At 40.8% G+C, this 23,709-nt stretch overlaps 1 protein-coding gene across 1 annotated transcript; it reads left to right on the forward strand.

Moving 5' to 3' along the window:
* Positions 1–1,549: 1,549 nt before the first annotated feature.
* UBE2B (ubiquitin conjugating enzyme E2 B) lies at positions 1,550–19,515 on the forward strand. The gene is made up of 6 exons (XM_056124536.1): positions 1,550–1,709; positions 3,900–3,980; positions 6,217–6,242; positions 13,002–13,091; positions 17,277–17,365; positions 18,175–19,515. Exons 1-6 carry the CDS (start codon positions 1,666–1,668, stop codon positions 18,301–18,303), a joined length of 459 nt encoding a protein of 152 aa, XP_055980511.1. The 5' UTR covers positions 1,550–1,665; the 3' UTR covers positions 18,304–19,515.
* The last annotated feature ends 4,194 nt before the right edge of the window (positions 19,516–23,709 follow it).

Raw genomic sequence — 23,709 nt, forward strand, 5'->3', positions numbered from 1 at the left:
CCACAGGAATTACTAAAAGCAAGAGAGAATTCAGGTTTTGGAGAAAGGGAGGTATGAGGAAAGTGGGGAAATTCAGCCTTTTTTTGATACAATGGCACTATAGGTAATTAGTAACGCCAAGGTCCTCATTCCATCTCCCAGTCCAACTCTGGCCCAAGAATCCCCCAAATGAATCTGAAAATGCTCAACATCCTCTTACTCAACGAAGTCCTAAATTAAAGGAACTAGAGGCAACAAAGGGAGAGAATCAAGGATCTACAGCAACATAACTTCATCCCCCATTTACACTTTACTGTATCTAGCAAAGAACACCTGAAATGAGTTGGCCAGCAAGATACAATCCCATGCACTTCTGCGTTACTTTCCCATTCATATCTAAGCAATGTTTTAGATTTCCTTGACAGCCAATTACACATCAAGAAAACGAGATCATGGCCCCCTTATAAAAGTAGCTAAATCCTTGAGAGCAGAAAGGAAAATACAAAATCTGAGGCCAAAGCGACAGTACAATACGAAGGATGTTTACCTTGCATATGGCAGACCCAGGTTCGATCCCTGGCACCCCATATGATTTCCTGTTCCCCTCCAGGAGTGATCCCTGAGTGAAGAGCCAGTAGTAAGCCCTGAGCACCGCCAAGTGTGCCCTTACCCCCCAAAAACCCAAAATACAAAATTTGCTAATTCCCTGACGATTATTAATAAACCTGTACAGTTTTATCATCTTTGTTCAGGCTTTTCAACCCAGTTTATCCCAGTGCAAAATACAGACAGGTCGCTTCAAGCCCTAAAGAGACAGTTCAGGAGGGGATACTTTTTGTGTCTAATCAACATTCAAGGCTACTACACTTAGAAAAACTACAGAGCCCTTCAATCTTCTTTACCAACGTACCAGGTTTGATATGCCGTTCAACTAACCAGTCCAAATTATTTGTGGTTCCATTTTAAAGACTTAAGCAGCTGTTGCCTCCACCACGACCACTCCGACTGCTAACCCAATACATGGGATAACCTGGAGGGCAAACAAATTAAGGTGCATCCCTGTTCTCAGCCTCGTAAATTTATCACTGGGCTACATAGCTCAGACAGAAATTCAGGTCCGAGCCACCAGCTCACGTGACCAGTTCTAATAGCGTCACAGGGACACGTGGTTCTAGATACTTCGCCCTCTCCCCTCTTCCCCCTCCCGGGTGGATTGTTGACAACGCCGCCGGCAGTCACGTGACCTTACGTCATTCCACCTCCTTCCCTGAAATCTCTGGCCCCGGATGCGTCCCTCTCTCCCCACCCGGTTGAGCCTAAACTACTGAAATAGGGGAGGCCGGGATGGTGTTTCTGTCTCATTGTTCCTTAATCCACAACCTTAAAGCCTTGCTACGGATCACAGTAATTTTCCGATTAAGTTAGAAAGCCACAGTGGGTCGGACCCCGGCCGAGAGATTCCCACCACCAGCGTTCGTGCCCCACGTCCCCTTCCGCACCCCCTCATTACGTGGTACCGGCCGAGGGCGGAGGGATCTGGAGGCGGCGGAGGGAGACGTCATTGCAGGGTTGTTTGTGCAGCCCGGTGGCGGCGGTGACCCACAGTGATTCGGCCGCCGCGCCGGGGGGTGGGGGGGCTGCGCGGGACTCTTTTCTTTCAGACTGACCGCGGGGCAGCTGGGGAGCATGTCGACCCCGGCCCGGAGGAGGCTCATGCGGGATTTCAAGCGGTAAGAGCCTTCACCTTCACCCGGATGACGGCTCCTCCCCAAAGCTGCGGGGTTGCAGGGCGGGGATCCGGGACACCTTCTCTCTCTTGACCCTGAGGAGGGCTGACTGTGGGCCCCGCGGGACCGTCGGAAAGCCAGTCTTGGCCACCTTTTCGCACTCCTTCACCCTTGCTTGCTCACTCTGCCGAGCTCAGAGCTTTCGCCGTGTCCGCCGCAGAGTGAAAAGGAGGTGGCCGGTGTGCCGGGCCTGGGATTTCCTGCTGCCCGCCACAGCCAGCTGCCCGACGTCTCGCCCCGCGCCCGGACCTCATCCTCGCGTCCCCTTCCCCGCCCCATTCCGTGCCTGCAGCGTGTTGTGTCTCCTCCCTGTCCCGGAAAAAGCGAGCCCTTGCAGAAACTAGTTCCCCGCCCGCTGCACCAGCCAGCTTTGTTCGATGGGCTTGCGAGCTCCTCGGAGAGCCGCCGGGTTAGGGCGAAAGGCTCTCCCCTCCCTTTTCCCTCTGCAGCGCGAGAGCCGGAGGTGGTTAACCCATCCTCCGAAACCCGACTCCCTCCCGCCTGCAAGGACCTTGAGATCTGGCCTGGGGACCCGGGACTCGGGCCGGCAGCCCCGGCTGCCAGAGCCTTCTGGAATCCAGCTCTGTGACTGGTATTTAAATGCCCTATCTATAGCCTCCAAAGTCTGGAAAAATGCCTTGCGTCTGACCGGCGCTTATTCGGATACTCCTTGCGGCTCCTTTGGTAAAAACAGGCTTTTATTAGGAGTTGTTGGCGTTATTATTAGGAGGAAGCGACCTTTGGGTTTTGGTGGTTGGTTTTTTTTTTTTTTTGTATTTTTTTTTTATTCCCCCTCCCCCCTTGTTTACCTTCGAGTTACTTTAGAGGTACTCGAGGCGGGAGGGGAGGAGTGAAAATGAGAAAACATGGCATTGCAATCCTCGGTACGTTTTCAGTGTTTTCCTGAGACTCCGTGCCCTGATTAAGACACACATTGTCTAGAATAAAAAGTTAGATTAGCCCCTCAGGAAGTAACCCTTCAACTTCGCTATTATAAATCTTGAGGCATTGGGGAGCCATTGTTTTGGTCTTTGGTGCACATCATTGACTAGAATCCCTAATTTCGCTTGGATGTTAACTACCTCTGGTGGGAATCAAGCAATATAATTCTTCTAAAGTTTCTTTTCATCATGGCCTAATTTGCTCGAGGTTGACCAAAAAGAGTCAGTCTTACGTGCACTGATTTCAAAGTAGAATACATAACAGTCGATGCAGATACACTTGAACTTGTACATATATATAGTACCACAGATACTGCAGATACATAGGTACTTAGTGTAGTAGGTTGTGTTTTTTTTCTCACTGAAATAGTAGTTTTTAATGAAACATCTCTGATTCAAAAATTGTCTTCAAAAGCTTGAAATAAGTAAATTCCAGGGTAGCACCTGTGATTGAAATTCAAATGAAACTTGCAGTTCCTGTTCATTGTTTCCTGGTTTCTTTTTTCATTCACTGCTTAATCCGAGATTGAACACATGGCACCTTGGGTAGTTTAACAAGGATTTTCAGGTTAGGAGAATTCCACTATGTCAATTGTCAATTGCTCCTGTTCATGAAGTGTTGGTGAAGTCAGTGTTCACGAAGATCTTGAAGATCCTTTTAAGTACTGAGGGAAAATTGATTCCGAAGCCTTGATTGCTTTAAGAGTCAATGGTAATGGTTGCAAAGGACACAAAGTAACTCTCCTGCCTACAACAAGTTCCCTAAGTAAATTGTTTCCAGTTCAGCATTTATTTTGAGCGTTTTGTTTCCTGGTGTTTTTGTTGGTTTGAACAAGTGGCTGTGATTATGACTTGGTCTTTGCTCACAGTTGCAAAATTGGTGTTTCTTGCATGGAGGTTAAAACTTTTTTTAGTTTCAGATAGTCTATATGTTAATATGTTTTTTCTTTCCTTGATTGTATTTGAAAACCGCTCGACTATCAAGCCCTTAGAAATTTTGAACAATATGGAGCTGTATTAATAAGCATATATAAGCTGGTTAGGTGGTCTTCTAAGACATGTATTTTATTTCACTCAGAAGAAGAGCCAGGAAATGGTTTTATGTTGTGTTCCAAAGTAGATGTCATGGATGCTATAGTTCCCTTTGTAGTGACCTTAATGTTCACCTTATGAATGTACTCTGGACTTTTAGATTGCAAGAGGACCCACCTGTGGGTGTTAGTGGCGCGCCATCTGAAAATAACATCATGCAGTGGAATGCAGTTATATTTGGGTGAGTTGAAAGACAAATGATTGGTGTGCAGATTCTTTATTAAACATGAATATGTAACAACTAGGAAAAGAGCCCAAGGTGGAATAAGGGTTCTTAAGAGACAGAAACTTTTCTGGAAGGTAAGTTTGAGAGGAAAACCCTTTCAGTGAAAGATTTGCCAGTACATAAAATTCATCTGATTTTATGATTTTATTCACATTTGGTTTTACCTGACAAAAATGCCATTCATAAATTTAAAAAGTGAATTCTGTTGTGCAAAATGTACCAAGCAAATGTTTAGGTTTGTATTCTACTGGTACTATAAGAAAGACTAGGAATCAGAAATACTGAGGAATTTCTACTGTGTCAAGAATTTAAGTTATAAGCATTCTCAGCTCTGTGTGAACATTGGGTTGATGTTATAATCCTGAATTGAGTTTTTGGAGATAGACTTTTTACATATTACGTTGCATATGCTTTTAAATTGTCACTATTTGTTTAGTTCTTGAACCACAGCCTGCAGTGCCCAGGCTATTCCTGATTCTGTGCTGGAAGGCTCATATGGTGCTGAGGATACTCAACGCTCCTGCATGCAAAGAAAACTTTTTGATTAAATTTTATTGCACAAATTCTTTGATTATCCTGGACTTGATCCTTTTTTTTTTTTTTTTCCTTTTTGGGTCACACCCGGCAGGTGCACAGGGGTTATTCCTGGCTCTGCACTCAGGAATTACCCCTGGCGGTGCTCAGGGGACCATATGGGATGCTGGGAATCGAACCGGGTCAGCCATGTACAAGGCAAATGCCCTACCCGCTGTGCTATCGCTCCAGCCCCTTGATCCTTTTATTCCTTACTCTTAAAATTAGAACTATATACTAAAGCTTTTTTTTTTTTAAGTTTTTGGGCCATACCTGCAGTGCTTTTGGCTTACTCAGGACACCATATGAAGTGCCAGGGATCAAATTTGGGTTGGCTGTTTGTAAGGCATGCACCCTACCTGCTGTACTACCACTCCAGCCCCTATACTAAAACTTTTTTTTTTTTTTAATTTTTCAATTTTTTAAAAAAAAATTTATTAGTGAAACACCATGAGGTATAGTTGTAGACTTAACAAATTTTTGTGCTTGGGTTTCAGTTATACAATGATCAAGTACCCATCCCTCTACCAGTGCCTATTTACCACCACCACTAATCCCAGTATCCCTTCTACCCCCCATCCCCCTAACCCACTGTGCCTTCGTGGCAGGGCATTCCCTTTTGCTCTCTCTCTCTCCTTTTGGGTTCTATGGTTTGCAAAAGAGGCATTGAGTGGCAGTCATGTTCGGTGTATAGTCTACTTTCAGCATGCATCTCCAATCCTGGGGGGATCTTCCCAACACCGTTTATTTGGTGCTCCCTTCTCTGTCTGAGCTGCCTATACCCCTAGAGTGTGCGGCTGGCCTCCAAGCCATGCCCTATACTAAAACTTTCAAGGAAAGCTTTCAGATATAGAATTCTGACTGTAGCCGCTGACTCAGTTATAAGAGTTTATGTTAAAGACTTGGGAAATTAGGGAAGTTCACCATTCTAGAGTAAAATCCTGACTATACCTTACAAATAGTAATTAAACTTCATGCTGCTGCTTAGGAAACATGAAATTGGGATATAGAGGCCAAAAAATGTAAGTGAAAAAAACTAGCTTTCTTGGTGAGATCAGTTAATATGTCTAGCCAGTTGCTTTCTTGAAAAACAGGATCAAACCCTGGTTGGTCCTGTGCAATGCAAATGCCCTACTCTATATTATCACTCTGGCCCAGTCATTATTTTAAACAAACAGTACATCTTACTAATAATGTAAGTTGAAAAAATGTTTTCTCTAAAAATACACATATTTACAGAGTAACTACTGTGTATTTACAAACTGATGCTTTTTTCTTTTATGTCCCAGATAGAGCTTATAGCCTGACTTAAAGACAAGTGTTTCATCACTAAACTACTAAACTCCTTAGTCTGAACTGAAATTTTTGCACTAAAATTTCAAGTAAAATTACAAATACTTGTGTTTTGTAAAAGTACTCTAAAAGGAAAACCTAGGAACAAAAGTTATCTTTATGCCTGCGTCCATGAAAATCTAGGGCTATGTTATGAAACTATCTTAAAACTCCATAAATTATTAGTATGATCTCCTCTTTCTTTAAGTTTCTTTCCATCCTCTAAAATAAGGGGGAAAAGATAGAATGAAAAACCACTTTTAATCCGAAATCTTCTTGTTTTCAGACCAGAAGGGACACCCTTTGAAGATGGTAAGTCATCCTCATTTGGTTTCTGTATTATTAAAAGACTGCTTTTAAGAAGGAAATTGTAACATTAGTGTATCTAATTAAAACTATCTTCTGTTGTTAACTGGTCAAACTAAAACTAAATCTGAGAATTTTAGTTTAAAGCGGACTTTCTTCCCACATCAGCTTGGGCACTTCATTTGCCAGGTCCCTCTCTAACTTTGATACTTTGTTAGAATTATAAGCCCACTTCAGTGAGGAGATCTATGTCAAGAGTAGTTCAAGTTTAGATGGCTTTGTAGCATGCTAAAGACAGCCCCAAACGGGGAAATATAAGGGGGTACACAAGCTTGTTTTACTTTTATTATTTATATGAAAGGGGTGATATATTAAAATTGTTCTTCCAGTAGCTAGCTTCACATTAGCTATCATTTAATACCCTTAAGTGGTTGATATTTTGCAGAAATTTTTTAAAAATGAGCAATAGCACAGTGGTAGGGTGTTTGTCTTGTGTGCAGCCAGCCTGGCCGAGCCGGGTTTGATCCCTCCGCCCCTCTCGGAGAGCCCGGCAAGCTACCGAGAGTATCTCGCCCGCAGGACAAAGCCTGGCAAGCTACCCATGACATATTCGATATGCCAAACACAGTAACAAGAAGTCTCAAAATGGAGACGTTACTGGGCCCGCTGGAGCAAAATCGATGGACAACGGGAGGACAGTGTTTGTGACAGTGTTTATTGAATCACCCTTAGACACACAGTTACAAAGTTGTTTGTGATTGAGTTCCAGTCATACAATGTTCAGACACCTGTTCCTTCACCAGGGCACATTTCCTGCCACAGTGTCCTATTTCCCTCCCACTTCCAACACCAGCTTGCCTCTATGGCAAAGACATCTGTCTGTTTATTTTTTTTATGCATAAACTTTTTAATCTTGGATTCATTATTTTCATCAGGAGCCAGGAAAACCATTGAACAGTTCAATATCAAAAGACTTAAGAATTAGCCAACATCAAGGATATTTTACTGAACTATGGATTACAGCACTGTTTATAAGGAGATAACCTGAATGCTCAGTAGCTAAATTAATAATACATGTAGACACTGGAGTATTATGTATCCAGTAAAGAACAGGCACAGGTGGACAGATCAAATGAGGAGACAAATTTGCAGAATAATGTATGTTGTAACATCCAAATATGTATATGTATATGTTAAAAGGTTGTGTACCACACTCTTATCAGTAGTTAACCTTTAGAGAGGGAGTAAGGAATTAAAGGCAGGTGCATATGAATGTAAGCTTTTTACAAATGGCTACCAGGGAGTCACGAAGGATGTTCCATAAACCCTTTAAGATCCCTGAGATTTTTTCCAAAGTTTACAAAACTGTTTTCATACCAATATTAAAACATATTAAGACCTTTTTTCTATATTGACCTTTGCACTGACACTAAAGCTTTGGTCGCTAAAATAAGGTCCTAATCAGTATTGCATCTTGGCACAAATAAAGGCACTGACAACATACTACTGGTGGTTAATTGTGTTTTTAAAAGTTGCCAGTTTTACTTGTAAATATCCTAAGATAAAATAATTTGTAATAAAATCTGACCCTTGGGTGTACGTCTTTTAGTATTTTGTGTTGCTGTAGTATATATGCAAAAGCACTCTGCACGGGCCCCTAGGATATTCCAACAGGCTGCAGGTGAAAATTGTGTAAATGGAGCTCAGGATAGGGCATCTAGACTAGTGAGCACATGGCGGTTGGGGGGACAGAAAGGAAGAAGGTTGAGAACAACTGGTCTAAGAAAACACTCTTCTTCCAAAGAAAGAAAGGAAGAAAAATATTGTCTTACGTACATGAAAAGATGTACATCATCACTTATTAGGGAAATGCAAATTAAAACCGGAGTGAGATACCACCTCACACCTGTAAGAATAACATACACCAAATGAAATTAATAGGTACGTGAAGTATATGAAGGGAAAGGAATCCCCCTCTCACATTGTTGGTGGAAGTATAAATTGGCACACCTACTTTGAACCACAGTGGACCTTCCTGAGTAAGCTAATTATAAGACTGCCATGTGAGCCAGCAGTGCACTTTCTAGATACCTACCTGAAGTAATTACAAAATCCTTAACTCAAAAAGTTGCATCTGCCCAAATATTCATTGTAGCAATGTTTCTAATACCTAAGGTATGGAAACAACCAAATGCCCCTTTTGTGAATGACTGGATAAAAATACGTGATACATATCCACAATGGAAGACCATTCAGCATTTTCTTTTTAACATGTGATGCCAGCATGTCCCTTCAGTGCCTCACACTTGAATGCGGTTTAATTAGCACAATTGCAGCACCAGTGTCTGTGTGGGTTCCCCCTCCCCCCACAAGTATGGATTGAAGGTGGTAAGGGAGAGTAAAGCCAGTGGGGAGGGCTGTTGTTTGCCTTGCACAAGGCTGACTCGGGCTTAAGGCCCAGCAGTATGTGTGGTACCCCTCAGCTGGGTGTGGCCCAAAACTCAGAATAAATATAATCTTGATATTAGCAAAATGGAAGGAACTCAAAGAATTGTCCAAAGTGAAAAAATTTGTAAATATTTGTGAAAGATAAATATTAGATGATTTTTACCTACATGTGTAATACAAGGAAATCGGACTCCTCAGTTGAAAAGAAGAACAAACCAAAGAAAATTGACACTAAAATTGGGGTAACCAGAGGGGGGAGAAGGTATGGGACTGGAAGAAAGGGTAAAAGGAGTTAAAAAGTTTTTCAGATTTTTTGTTTGTTTAAAAATATAAAGTTAATATAAAGTTGCCTAGAAAATGGAAGGGGAAAAGATTCAAATAACCTTTTTCTTACACATAAGGAACAGCAACAACAAAATGACTGATAGGCAGACTGCTGCCGTTTTGATTTTAGTATTTAACATTCTCCTTTTTTTCTTTTTTGGTGGTGGGGGGGTCACACCTGGCAATGCACAGGGGTTACTCCTGGCTTTGAACTCAGGAATCACTCCTGGTGGTGCTCAGGGGACCATATGGGATTCTGGGAATCAAACCCGGGTGGGCCGCATGCAAGGCAAATGCCCTACCCGCTGTGCTATGGCTCCCGCCCCAGTATTTGACATTCTCAAATGATTTAGCTAAGGTTGAGCTATTAGATTAAGGAAAGTGACCGAGAGTACTTGTTGCTGCTGAGATAATGACAACTTCCAACCTTTCACCCATCTGATCTCATCAAAGAACTGCCATATGTAATTCAGCAGTACACTTTCAAGTGGTATTACCTATAGTTCTGAAATTTTTATGGTATATAATGAAATAGGGCAACGTTTAGAAGATTTATATAGATTTGTGAACCAAATGATTTTCCAAATGATCAATAAGTAGAAAATTATGAATGGATAAATTGTGTGTAACAGATGATACTATAATTAACTGGTACAAAGTGTGTTTGGATGGGACCCTTCTACTAGCTGGCCCAAATTTGATTCCTGCCATCCCATATAGTTTCCTTGAGCCCACAAGAAGTAATTCCTAAGTGTAGCACCAGGCGTAAACTCTGGGCCCTGCTGTGTGGCCCAGAAAACCAAAAAACCTCAGGTTTTCTTTGGTGTAGTAATAACCCCCCAAAAGTATATAATTCTAAAGGCTATGAAATACTTCCTTTATCATTTACTTGTATATTTCTGTGAGTACTAATTTTCTTTATATGTAATATTGAGCCAAAACACCATATTGCAATAGACTGAATGCAGAAGCAACTAAGAATCCAGCTGTCTATAATTAAGTCAATCTTAAAAATTTGCACAAAATGTAAAATAATGCTACACTTCTCACTAGAAGTAGGGAATGCATTTTATTTCCCTTTAAATGTTAGTTTAGGTTATATATAATAAGTTTCCAGCTATTGGTAAAAATTATTGTAAGATTTTCTGTTAGAACTTCCAATACAACAAATTAGTGGTGTGCTGGGGCAGCTTGAACCTGTTGATGAGACTAGGTTGGTATATGGAGAATTTTTGCCAGCTGGTTATAAAGAGCTAAATGAAGTTGTTTTTGTTGTTGTTGTTGTTTTTTAAAGATCTACCACTTTTTCGATTTTTGGGTCACTCCAGGCGATGCTCAGGAGTTACTTTTGGCTTTGCACTCAGAAATTACTCCTGGCAGGGCTCAGCGGACCTTATGGGATGCCGAGGATCGAACCCAGGTCGGCTGCATGCAAGTTGGCCTACTGATGCAATGCCCTACCCAGTATACTATTGCTCCAGCCCTAGTTCTACTACTTTTTAATTTACCACACCTCCCCCCCATTTTTTTTTTTTTGGTGTGAAGTAAAACATTTTATTTAGAGGTTATTTGAAGGGGAGGAGAGAGAAAGTGAGAGAGTGAAGAGCAACGCGCTCAAGAGAGAATGTTGCCTTTCCCAAGGGCGGAAAAAGCCCATACACACATCCCAGCACTGGATAGGAAAATACACATCTCAAGAGGGGAGATGCGGGTGCCACATATAGCGCATAAGTGCTACTCCTGAGCTTATTCCTCTCTATGGTGAGAATATATACAACTTTTAAAGATGGAATGGCATCCCATCCATCTCTTCCCCGCTTTACATTTAACGATTTTACATGGGATGTTTGGTGTAGGTTGAAGTAAGAGAGTAAAGGGATCCTGAGACTCTGATAATCTGAAGGGGGAAAGTTTTCTTTCCCCCTTTTTTTTGTTTTGTTTTTGTTTTTGGGCTATACCCAGTGCTGCTTGGTGATTCCTCCAGACACTGCACTCAGTAATCACTCCTGGCAGGCTCAGATGTGGGATCCCTTGTGGGATGCCAGGGATTGAACCTGGGTCAGCTGTGTGCAAGGCAAGTGCCTTACCTGCTCTACTATCTGTAGAGCCTGAGAAAAAGACTTAGATAGCTTTTTTTTGTGACTGATGAGATAACGTCAGAAAACGAGAGCATGTGCTTTGTGTGTAGGAGGTCCAGGTTTGATCTTGGCACTAGTTGATCCCTCGGGCACTGCCAGTTGCATCCCTCAAGCACCAGACTGCAAGTAGCTTCAAAACCAAATAAAATAAAATGACTGCTACAGATTTGTGTTTGCCTGAAAGTTTCACATTTATTTTTAATTAAGGAAAATGAAAATATATAATAAAGTGTAAGGCTATATTCCATAATTCCTGTATTGCATCCAGATAGGAAGTAGAAATCAATTTGATTTTACTTGTATCTTTGACCTCTCTAATCCTAAGGTTCTGATCCTTGTAAACTGAAGCCAGAGGCTTAGCCGTAGATTGTGATAAGGTGTGTGTGTGTGTGTGTGTGTGTTTAACTGCACAGCTGAAATGAGGAAAAAACACTGTAGAGACATCTGGATCACTTTCACTGATACCATTAGGAATGTCTCAGCTAATTGAATACTTTCTAGGGCTTGTGATGTAGGAGGACTTCTCCCACTTTGAAGGGAAATACCTCAAAAATGCCAGAGAGTTAAACACAAAGAAATCTGCGGGGGGGGGGGGGGGGGGAATCATTAAGAGTGCTCCCTGCCCCCTGCCCCCCCCCCCCCCCCCCCGCCGCCCCCAGAGGTGACCCCTGTAAAAGGCAAATAGCACACAACTCTCGGAACTCTCAAATCATTATAGTGGTTCTTCTGTGAAATAGGTGTAGAATTGGAGTAGACAGTCACTGTTTTTTGTTTACTTGGAGTGGTGTTTTTTCTGTTCTGGATTTTTGGCCACCGGTGGCTGTGCTCAGGGGTCACTTCTGAAAGTCAAGGGTGCAGTATACAGTGTTAGGCTTGAAACCAAGTCAGCTGCATGCAAGGCAAACACCTTACCCACTATTATCTCTGGCCCTGTGGTTGAGAGTTCTTTTTATGCCCTATGAACAGTTTGGTTTTTGTTACAGTTGCATTAAAAAAATAAATTCTTTCACTTCAGTGGTGGGTATTGAATCTAGACTTCCATATGTCCCATCTCTGAGATAAGCACTCAACATTGAACTACGTCACTGTGTCTCTATTGGTTAGAAAATTCTAAGTTCTGGTATTTAGACTATAAATGTACCATGTTGGTATGTAACTGATAGTAGGCTGTTACACCAATACTTAACCAATTCTTGACAAATTTAAGTGAAGGGATAGGTATGCAGTCAGAACAGACCTTTAACTTCAGCACCCTTGCCTCTATAATCTGAGTTCTTTATTCCTCCCAGAATCGTTTTGCATTTCCTCCTGTGATAACTTAATAGTTCCCTGTTGGTGCATTTCATACTTTGGTAAAGGTAAAGGCCCTCCCGTTGATCGTCGATTTGCTCGAGCGGGCCCAGTAACCTCTCCATTGGAGACTTTGTTGTTACTGTGTCTGGCATATCGAATATGTCACGGGGAGCTTGCCAGGCTCTACCGTGCGGGCGAGATACTCTCGGTAGCTTGCCGGGCTCTCCGAGAGGGGCGGAGGAATCGAACTCAGGTTGGCCATGTTGGCCGCTTGTAAGGCGAACGCCCTACCGCTGTGCTATCGCTCCAGCCCCTTCCATAGCTAGGGCCAAATAGCATTCCAAAAAATATGGAGGGTAACGTTCTTACCGATAGATCATTACAATTGCCTAATTGCTTGACAGTGTTAACTGCTGCATATTACTCAATATAAATGAAAGTATGTTTAATGTGCTAAACCAAAATTACAGTAATTTCTGTGTAGTGTAGAAATTACTATAGACTTGATAATTCATTGATGTCAAGACTGTCTTTACTATAATTACTTTGGTTTGTTTTCTAGGTACTTTTAAACTAGTAATAGAATTTTCTGAAGAATATCCAAATAAACCACCAACTGTTAGGTTTTTATCCAAAATGTTTCATCCAAATGGTAAGTAGTAATTTTTAAAATTTAAATTGCAAATGACTGGGGGAAAGGGTATTTTCTTTATAGATCTTATACCTTCTTGTTATTAGTTATCATGTTGTTTCCTCATGATATTAGATACGTATTTGAGCTCTGCAATCAATATTCCATATTTAAGGTTAAATTATTTTACTAACTTGTGATTTCGAAGCAAGAATATTTGTAGAATGTAGAAGTTAACCCAAGAAATCACTAGTTGAAGTTTATCTTTTAGGGCCTTAGGGAGATGGGTCAGGGGTGCATACCTTGCAAACAAAGACTCAAGGTTAAATATCAGCACACATTCCACCCCGCAAGCAGCACTGGGCTGGCTTTGGAAGTTCATGGCCACACAGGACCCAAGCATTGAGCTTGTCAGGGCAAGCTTGCTTATAAGGGATCCACAAAAAAAGAAGAAAGAAAATATCTAAAAATTACAGATAAATATTTATATAAGATTTAGATCATGTCTTATATATAGCTATATAATTTTAAGACGTTGTTTTATACTAAATTTGTTTGGTGTTGGGTCATAACCAGCAGTAGTGCTTAGGGCTTACTCTCGGCTCTGCACTGGGGGATTACTTTTTGCACCTTTTTTTTTTTTTTGTCACACCCGGCAATACTCAGGTGTTACTCCTGACTCTGTATTCAGGAATCACTCCTGGCAATGCTTAGGGGACCATATGGGATGCTGGGTTTCAAACCCGGGTTGGCTGTATGCAAGGCAAACGCCCTACCCAGTTTACTATTACTCCAGCCCCTTTTGCATCATTTTTAATGGCTGTAAGTCCTGTTGAAAGTTTACCCATAATTTACTCATCAGTGAAAATGGCCCAAGTTTTGAGTAATAATAATTATACTTCTGAGAAATTAAAGTGTTGAACTAAGGGTTTTAAGGTTTACCATCCTCAGCTCTGAATTGCTATGTTATTTTTAGAGGACTGGGGATAATGGCTCAGCGATAGAACACTGGCCTTGGTATGTGTGAGGCCTGGAGTTTGATCCCTGTGCACTGTGCACTGTGTACTATCCTCCCATTGTTCATCAGTTTGCTCGAACGGGCACGGTAACATCTCCATTGTGAGACTGGTTGTTACTGTTTGGCATATCGAATACATTATGGGTAGCTTGCCAGGTTTTGCTTTGCAGGTAAGATACTCTCAGTAGCTTGCTGGGCTGTCCGAGAGGGGCAGAGGAATCGAACTCGGGTTAGCCGGGTCAGCCCCATGGAAGGCAAACTCCCTACCCGCTATGCTATTGCTCCAGCCCGGAGTTTGATCCTTACCAATGCAAAACAAAGACAATTGTACAGCTTTTTTTTTATAGCTCAGGCACATTTCATGTGGTCTTCATCCTTATCAGTGAATTCATTTTAAGAGAAAGTATTTCAGCTGTTCGATTGATTATCCCCCTAATCTAATACTGTAGACAGCGGGTAGGTAGAGCTTCCTTTTCAAAATAAACAGTGTTTCTGTGGAGGGACATGTGGCATCTCAATATTTAACATTTTAACATTTGCGCTTCACTAAGGTGAATCTACTTTTTCCTCTTAGCCTGTGTGCTTTTATTTTGTTTTTTGGAGGGGGGGGCGGGTCATACCCAGCGTTGCTCAGGGTTGTTCCTGGCTCTGCACTCAGGAATTACTCCTGGGGTGCTTGGAGGACCATATGGGATGCCGGGGATCGAACCCAGGTTTGGCCGCATGCAAGGCAAATGCCCTACCGGCTGTATTATCGCTCTGGCCCCTGCTTTTTTGTTTTTTTTTGTTTTGTTTTATTTTTAGTCAAAAGAGACTTAACAGTATTTCTACTTCAGGAAAATTCTCAAGTGACCATTTATTCAACTGCAGCTCTTCTCCAGCTAATGAATTGTGAGGCAGAAGGTCTCTTCAGATCACAGTGGGAGAACTGGGGCTGTAGTTCTGTGGCAGTGCTCCTCCCTTGCATGTATGAGATTCTGGGCTCAATCCCTGGCACTGCAAGTCAAGTTGGGAAGGACTAGAATGCATAGAGGGCTTGTATGTTTAGCAGCAGATCATCAACCTTTGTGAATTGTATTAGTTTAGTTTTCATACCCCTTCACATTCATAGCATGCTTCCCTTTTTCCCTGCTGTATTACTTTTGTTTTGATTGGAGGGGAGGCGCTCTAGTGGTTCTTCGGTGTATTGTCAGAGACTGAACCTTTTGTATGCAAAGCATACATTCTAGCCCATTGAGCTGTTTCTCTGACTCCTATTTTCACAGTTTTTTCATAAGTTAATTTTATGATTTACTTTTACTAAATGAGCGATAACACAATGAGTAGGGCATTTGCCTTGCATGTGGCCGAGAGCTCAGCAAGCTACCAAGAGTATTTCGCCTGCACGGCAAAGCCTAGCAAGCTCCCCGTGATGTATTTGATATGCCAAAAACAGTAAAAACAAGTCTCACAATGGAGATGTTACTGGTGCCCGCTCGAGCAAATTGATGAACAACGGGAGGACAGTGCTACAGTGCTAAATATCTTTATTGAATATTCACGTACCTGATATTTATGCATTTAAATTGTACAGTTCTGTGATTTTTAGTGTACAGTTCTGTTGCCACCATCATAAACAAGTACATTTTTATCACCTTCCGAATATCTTGCCTGTATCTCCTTGCCCCCCAACTCTCTTCTAGGTACCCATGAGTTTATTTTCTGTCTCTAGGTTTGCCTGTTCTGGGCATTTCATAGAAGTAGAATCTTAGATGTCATCTTTTGTGACTAACTTTTGGCTAGCATAGATTTTCTGGTTCATTTATGTTGTAATACTTATCAGTATTTAATTACCTTTTATTGCTGAATGCTACTCCATTGTTGAATACTGTGTATTTTATTTAATTATTTAATGGGATATTTCAAGTCTAGTTTATTTTTGCTTTAAGTAGTATTGTTCAGAACTTTAAAAACGAGTTTTATAGATTTTACAAATACTAAAAACCTGTTTTCAGGTTTTTGCTTGCACCTTCTAAGATTGATATTCCTGTGGAATAGGCAGTGAGCAACTGACTGTATTGCTTCAAAGCTTGTCTAAAACTAATAGTTGGAAGTACTAAGCAACAAGAATAGTTACCTTTATTTAAGCCATGGGTGTCAATAATCTGTATGAAGAGTAAGAAGGAAGAGGAGCAGGCTGAGAGCTCTGACAAGGCTAGAGCACATACTTTGTGAGTAGGAGCTCTGAGCCAGCACTGCATGGTTCCCTGAGCACTGCCAGGTGTCTCCTCAAGGAAAAGAGGAGTACTGAGAAGAGTATTTAATAATATTTAAGTATAATTTATCTCCTCTTCCTCAATGCTCTTAATCCTGTTTCTGGGCTAAGTAATCTAGTTTGCATTTATTCTTACAAGTACTTCTGTGACTCTTTATACTTGATTTTTATTATTGTTTTGGGTTTGGGGCCGTGCCTGTGGTACTCGGGCTATTTCTGAGATCACACCTGATGGTTCCCTGGGAACCATATGTGGTACTAGGGATCAGCCTGAGGGTCATCCTCCTTATCCCTTGTACTACCAACTCCTGGACTAGCTCTCCAGTTCCTACTCAGTGTCATTTAAAATGCGTGATTCATTACCACCCCCCCCAAAGGAATTATTCTTCATTACTATATATACTTAACTGGGAAGCAATAAAATAATGTATTGTGTATGCCCTTCCACATTCATTTACATGGTTTTATATTTTATATTCTGGTAGCTACATTGCTACATATTGGTTATATGAATGTTACTTTTTTTTTAGTGCCCTCTTTATAGGTTTTCAGTAATTTTTGATCTTTCATTTTTATAGATAATATTGTAGTGAACATCATGTAAATATCAGCATGTTTGAAAATTTTAATATGGAATTACTCTTTCAAAGATTAAGCATACTTTTTTGGTAAGGGTCTACTTAAGAATATTTAGAAATAGGGGTCTTGAAAATGATGCTACGTGATGGGAGGAGGAATAAGTCACTGCCAGCCTCTTAATGACAGGTGCAAAATAAGACCTTCATTTTTAAAGATGGATTTTCTTGCAAGTCAGACAGGTTCAATTAATACCTGATGCTGATGTTAAAGCTTCTGATTGGGTCAAACATTTTGTTTGTGGTAAAGATTTCACTTACCTTACAGATAAGAGCATCTAATTGTATTGTTTTTGCAGTGTATGCTGATGGTAGCATATGTTTAGATATACTTCAGAATCGATGGAGTCCGACATATGATGTGTCTTCTATCCTAACATCAATTCAGGTTAGTACTTGTGAGGGTGAGTCAGGATTCTGTAGTGTACACTTGACCTCTTTAGGCTAATGTAAAGGCCAAAGCCTAATTTTGCTAAAGCCTAGGTTACCATGCAGAAGCCCTGTTTTTCCCGTTACTTGTCTGCTTTTTTTTTCTTCTTTTTTTTTTTTTTTTTAATAACCACATTGGACTGGAATCTACAATCCGTATTTAGCTAGCAGGGGGACACCATAATCACAAAGATGATTTTCCCAGCTGGCTGTGTATGTGGGTTGGTCAATGGCAAACTGTCATACAGCAAGACTGGATATTGTTTAGAGTAGATTGGGGCCCTTGAGGACTCTACTGTGGAATCCTCCAACACCTCTTCACCATTACCACCAAATATCTGTTTTATATGTTAACCAAAAAAACGAAATGTCTTGGTTAATAACTCAGTATGCTGAAGAATACTGTTGTTTTCTAATGCTTTGAACTTAGAGGTCTTCAAACAGTTGAGAGCTGTTTGGTTTTTGGGGTTTTTTTTTTTTTGGAAGGTTAAATTTTAATAGCAGGAAACTTTCTACTGTTTTATCAGAGCCATTTCTTTAAATATTTAGATCTAAAAATGAGTAAGACTTGTGGAGTTCATGCACAATTCAATCAGCTACTCAGTGGCTGAATAAACAGCAGTACTCCTACAAAAAAAAATGAGTAAGACAAATTTTTGTTATTTATTGCATTTCAGTTGTTCACGTAATTTTTGTGCTCCATATCCAGCATGTATAAATATAAAGAATAGCTCTTTAAATCCTTTTTCCTTCTCTCTTTCCTTCTAGTCTCTGCTGGATGAACCGAATCCAAACAGTCCAGCCAATAGCCAGGCAGCACAGCTTTATCAGGAAAACAAACGAGAATATGAGAAAAGAGTTTCGGCCATTGTTGAACAAAGCTGGAATGATTCATAATAGACAACTGGTCTGTTAATCTTTTTCATCATTGTTGTGTATAATTTACCTCTCAGTAGAAAGGCTAACAAATTTTAAGTGCCACAGGTTTTAAGGATTCTGCAGAAAAGAAAAAGAAAAAGTCCTTCAGTTTAGAACCTACAAAAGCTTGTGTATCTTGATTAATGTACTTTTTATTGCATGGTGTGAACTAAGTTATTGCTTACATAAATTTGTAATATATCCTGTTTGTATTTTTTTCCAAGTGTATAATGTTGGTGTGGAGTTTTCATGACAGAATATACACATTTTGTAAATCTGTACTTTTTTCAAATATTGAATGCCTTATTTTTGAATTCTTTAGATTTTTAAATTGGAGAAAAGCACTTAAAGTTTTTTATATATGAATATTACATGTAAAGCTGTTAAAATACATAACTTCAGTGCAAGAGACTTTGTCACTTATTTCCTTATCTGTGTAGGAGGGGTTAAGAAGTCTCTAGCTCTCCATCAATTGATAGTATCCAATTTCAAAACAGATTTATATTTTATCAAGAAATTCTTTAAATTTGATTTAAACACCAATTATAATCTGAGACTTTATTTTGTGAATGTACCTATATTTTTTAGTTTCAATTGAGCAATTATAGACATAATTGGTTTGATTCTGTCCAACTCTGTATTTAGGCTACTTGTTATGTTTCTTCATGAACTACTTACTGTCAAACTTGTACCTTTTGGTATTTCACAACTTGCACCTCTACCATGAGGAATTGGTGCATTGACCATAAACAAAGAGCTGATGCAACTTCTTTTGCTGTACGATAGCACTTTAAAAGATTTTCAATAATGAAGAAAGTAAAACCATAAACATTTACCAAAAATCCATGCCCCCACTATTAGCATTGAGTAAGAATTTGGTTGCATTGGTTTTGAGCAAGGCAGATAACTTGGAAGGAATCTTGGTGTAATTTAAGTATTTGAAAAATTGCCTTTTAATGCAATTGCCTATCTGTTTATTCTGGGGAAAAAATGTTTTAATATCAGGGCCTGCTGAGTTGCTTTCTCTTGTGGAGATTTTTTTTTTTAATCTCCTAAATTGTATAAAAGTTGTACTGCATCTTAGTTTACTGGATAAATTTAAAACACAGTATTGTAGAAAGCTAATACAAAGCTATCTTATGCCTTCAAATAGTATAGAAAATGGAAAATATACAAGTAAATTCTGTTGAATCACCTGTGTAGTCTTTCTAGTAGTTAAAAACAGCTATTTTAGTGAGCCCAAGAGTTTCTTGTCATGTCCATACTAACTTTAGGAGTAAGCTAACAGCTTCTCCTTTATTGGAAGACTGTAGGGTAGCAATATCGACTGCTTATAAATATTAAGCAAAGTTTAATATTGCAAAGATAAGTGTTGGTATTTCCCACTTAACGTTACTGCTTTACATACTTGGGGATAAGTGTATGAACTTAGGGAATGAGAGTGCACTCACTGGAGTCATGGCCAAAACCCCTGTTACGTAAAGAAACTTTTTGGTTGTATTAAATATATGATGCTTTCATATTCAACTCTAAAATTATAGCTTCTCTAGGCATTTGATTACTCCAGTGATGACTCTTAGATACTTAAAGCCAGATACTGACTTAAATATACAGTAGCTATCAGAGTCTTCCTTTTTTATCCAGTGTTATTTGGATGCTGCTTCAGAATCCATTTCTATCCTTATCTTGTTTTCCATCTCCGCCCCTCTCGGAGAGCCCGGCAAGCTACTGAGAGTATCGTGTCCGCACGGCAAAGCCTGGCAAGCTAACCGTGACGTATTCTATATGCCAAAACCAGTAACAAGTCTCACAATGGAGACGTTACTGGTGCCCACTTGAGCAAATCGATGAACAACGGGAGGACAGTGCTACAGTACTTGCTTTCCATTCCCCTAAAACATGAATACTTCAATATTAAGGGAATTGATAATTCAGTACATGCATAAAATTCACATCTAGTCCACATTCCTATTGGAGAATATTATAAGGAACGTTCTGACAAATTCCTGTCTTTGATTGAGGATGAGGGGTAAGTCTTCAATTTACTAGCTTACATTATACCAAAATAGTGTTTACCTTTTTGTTTTTGTGTTTTGGGACCACACCCTGAAATGCTCAGGTGTTACTCCTGGCTCTGTACTCAGGAATTACTCCTGGCTGTGCTCAGGGAACCATATGGGATGCTGGGAATTGAACCCGGGTTGGCCGCATGCAAGGCAAAACGCCCTACCCACTGTACTATCTCTCCAGCCCCAATAAAGTTTACTTTTAAACTTCTAAGTTTTATAGCGTGACAAGAGGCTAGAACTACATTATTTATTTTGGTACAGAACTATTTTTGTTTTGTGTTTTGGACCACACCCAGCTGTGCTCAGGGAGCCCTGATGGGGCTGAGTACTGTATGTGGTTAAGTGTTTGTATGATGCAGCTCATCATAAGAGTACTTCTGACATTTAACTCTGCATGGCATTCTAAGCTCTTTATCATACTGTCATTTTAAACTCAGTAGTCCAGTGAAGTAGGTATTGACCTAGAGATAAAGCGACTTGCCCAAGGGCAGCCAACTTCTAAATTGATACAGCTGGAATTTGAACCCAGGCATCTAATCATTTAACCAGTGATTCTGCTAGCCCTTAAGAGATACCCTCTGCCACCACCTCGCATTCCCTCACCACAACCTCAGGCCCTTGTACTGAAACACAGTTCAGTGGACTGAGAATCACTGATAGGGAACTCCAGGCCTCCTGACGCCTTCTTGAAAAGGTCCCCACTCCAAAAACAATGCATTTTTTAAATTGGTGTTTTTTTAAATTTTTTTTTTTTTTTCATTTGGGGGCTCTACTGGGCACACTGTTCACAGCACTCCTGGCTCTGCATTCAGGGATCACTTCTGGTGGAGGTCAGGGAACTATATGGGGTTCCAGGCATCAAACCCAGATTGGCTTTGTGCCAGTCAAGCATCTTACTGTACTATCACTCTCTTGCCCGTCTAATTTATTTTGATATCTCAGTTCTCCCATGTTTTGAGAACTAGGGATTTCTTTTTCATTAGTGTTTGTCAACAGCTCCTTTCTTACTGTATGTTGGAGCCAGTAGTGCTGTTGCCTCTACCTGTCTAGTTGGGAAAAATAACTAGCTGTCAGCTAAGGGGAAAGAACCTCATTGGTTATTTCTAGTTGTTTGAGCCTTTATGGCAGAGAGTAAAACAAATTTTATTGTTGTTGAAATTACTTTTGTTCCTCCCTTTTGATAGATTAGATGCATGTATCATTTCAGTTAGTCCCTACCATATTTTCCAAATTGAAAAGAAAAGTGTCGGTGGGGGTCATACCTGTTGGTGCACATGGGCTACTCCAAGTGACCATGGTATCACAAGACCACGGAATACTAGTGATCAGACACGTAATCCAGTTCAATGAGCCATCTCCCTAACGTCTGGAGAAGTCAAGGACTTATTTTTAGTTCAGGTAAAAAAGATGAATGAGCTGTGTGCTTTACAAACTTTGTTGGGCACATGACTTTCAGGAACTTTAGCTCCTGGCTGCTTGAAATATAGAAATCTGGAAGAAGAGCAAGCTTCAAGCTTCTTGCTGGCATAAAGAGAGTTCTGACTTGGGTGAGAAGCCTCTATGAATCAGCTTTCAGGGACTAGTCCCATTTACTGAGTGCTAAAGCTTGACCACATGACACTTGGATTTACCAGTGCATTCTGGAATGATGTTTGGGAAGACAGAGCAAATAATCTTTTAGGTGTCTATCATCTGACTTTCTAATGAAGTCTTTACATGATGCTCTCAGATTAAGTAATAGACTTCTGGGTCTTAGGGCCATATGCTAGTTGATCTAAAGTCTTCACTAGAAAACTGATCCTAAAAGATGCCCCTAGGTTCTCTAAAGGGGGACAAAACCTGTCCCTGATAGGAGGATCCTTTTTTGCTGCATGTGGATTTGTTCCTAGCAATACCCACATACATTCACTACTGTCTTTTGAGCTATCTTCTTAAAGCCAGCTATTTTGTTTTGAATTTTGGGGCCGCTCTGGCCATGCTCTGGGGCTTCTCCAAGGCTTCCTGTATGTAAGGCATGTGCTCCAGCCCCTAAAACTAACCTCTTAACAGTTTCTTGCTGGAAGCCCAAAGAATGTAATTTTTGTTTTCCTTTTCTCTTTTACTAATAAGATTTTTTGTCAATTTAATTTCACTAAGCAGCACTCCTGAACAGGCAAATGCTGAGGGGCTTGGAGCTCTGTAGCCTCTATATAAAGCCAGAGTTGAGGGTTTCTGTTTCTGTTTTTCCTTTTTGTGTTGGTGCCAGTATAAGAAATGGTTGACTTGATAACCATCCCTGGAGAGAAAAGGAAAAAAAAATTCAGAGCCTCTTAACCCGGCGTCATCAGCTTTAGCTAATGACTTGGAGTATCACTTCCGAAGAAGTCTAGTTAACAACCTGATAATTCAGCTTTGTTTTACCTGCTTGAGCACTTAGTCTGTGGCTTGGGGCGCAGATTCCCTGAAACATATAGCTAGAACACCAGTTCTCTCCCCCTCGGCATCCCCAAAATTTACCCAGGGGACTACACATGAAAGTACTGTAAATGGGGGGTGGGGACGACAGTCAGTAGAAAGGGGGGGGTCATAGGAAGGAAACAAGTAAAAGATTGAGAAACACTGAGCTATAGGTTCCCTAAGAGTGAAAACTGGGGAGCTGGAGTAATAGTTAAGTGGGTAGAGTCTTGCCTTGCACACAGCTGTCCTGGATTCAATCCCTGGCACCCCATATGGTGCTTGAAGCACTGCCAGGAGTGATCCCTGAGCACCACTAGGTATGGCTCAAAAAACAAAAGAGAATACAAGCTAGAGAGACAGGGCTTAAGGAGCTTGCCTTGTATGCAAGCAAACCCAGTTGGGTCCCTGACACTGCATAGTCCCACCCACCCCCACACCTGACCAACAAAAGACATTCCCAGATGTTTCATACGAAGGGCTGGGGCCATCATCAGTAATGCTCAGGACTTAACTCCTGGTTCTGTGCTCAGGGGTCACTCCTGGTGGTGCTTGTGTGAACTGTATGTGGTGCTGCAGATCAAACTGGTCACTGAATGCAACGCCAAGAGTCTTAACCCTTGTGCTATCTCTCCAGCCCACCAAAGCATGTTTGGTGCGATGGAACAGTCCTGGGAGTTGGTGGTATAGAGATTGATGGTTCTGTTCAAGGCAAACTTTCCCCCTCCCTGGCTTTGCCGTTTCACTTTGGTTCTTTGACAGGACTGAGGATTCTTCTGTACAGAGCAACTTGAGAGCAGACTGCAATTCACCACAGCACCTCAAGAGCAAGTCTGAATGCCCATGATGTGAGAGCAGTGATGCAAGCACCAAAAAGATGGGG

This window comes from Sorex fumeus, unplaced genomic scaffold, assembly GCF_029834395.1.
Source record: "Sorex fumeus unplaced genomic scaffold, SorFum_2.1 ptg000051l, whole genome shotgun sequence".
NCBI lineage: Eukaryota > Metazoa > Chordata > Mammalia > Eulipotyphla > Soricidae > Sorex > Sorex fumeus.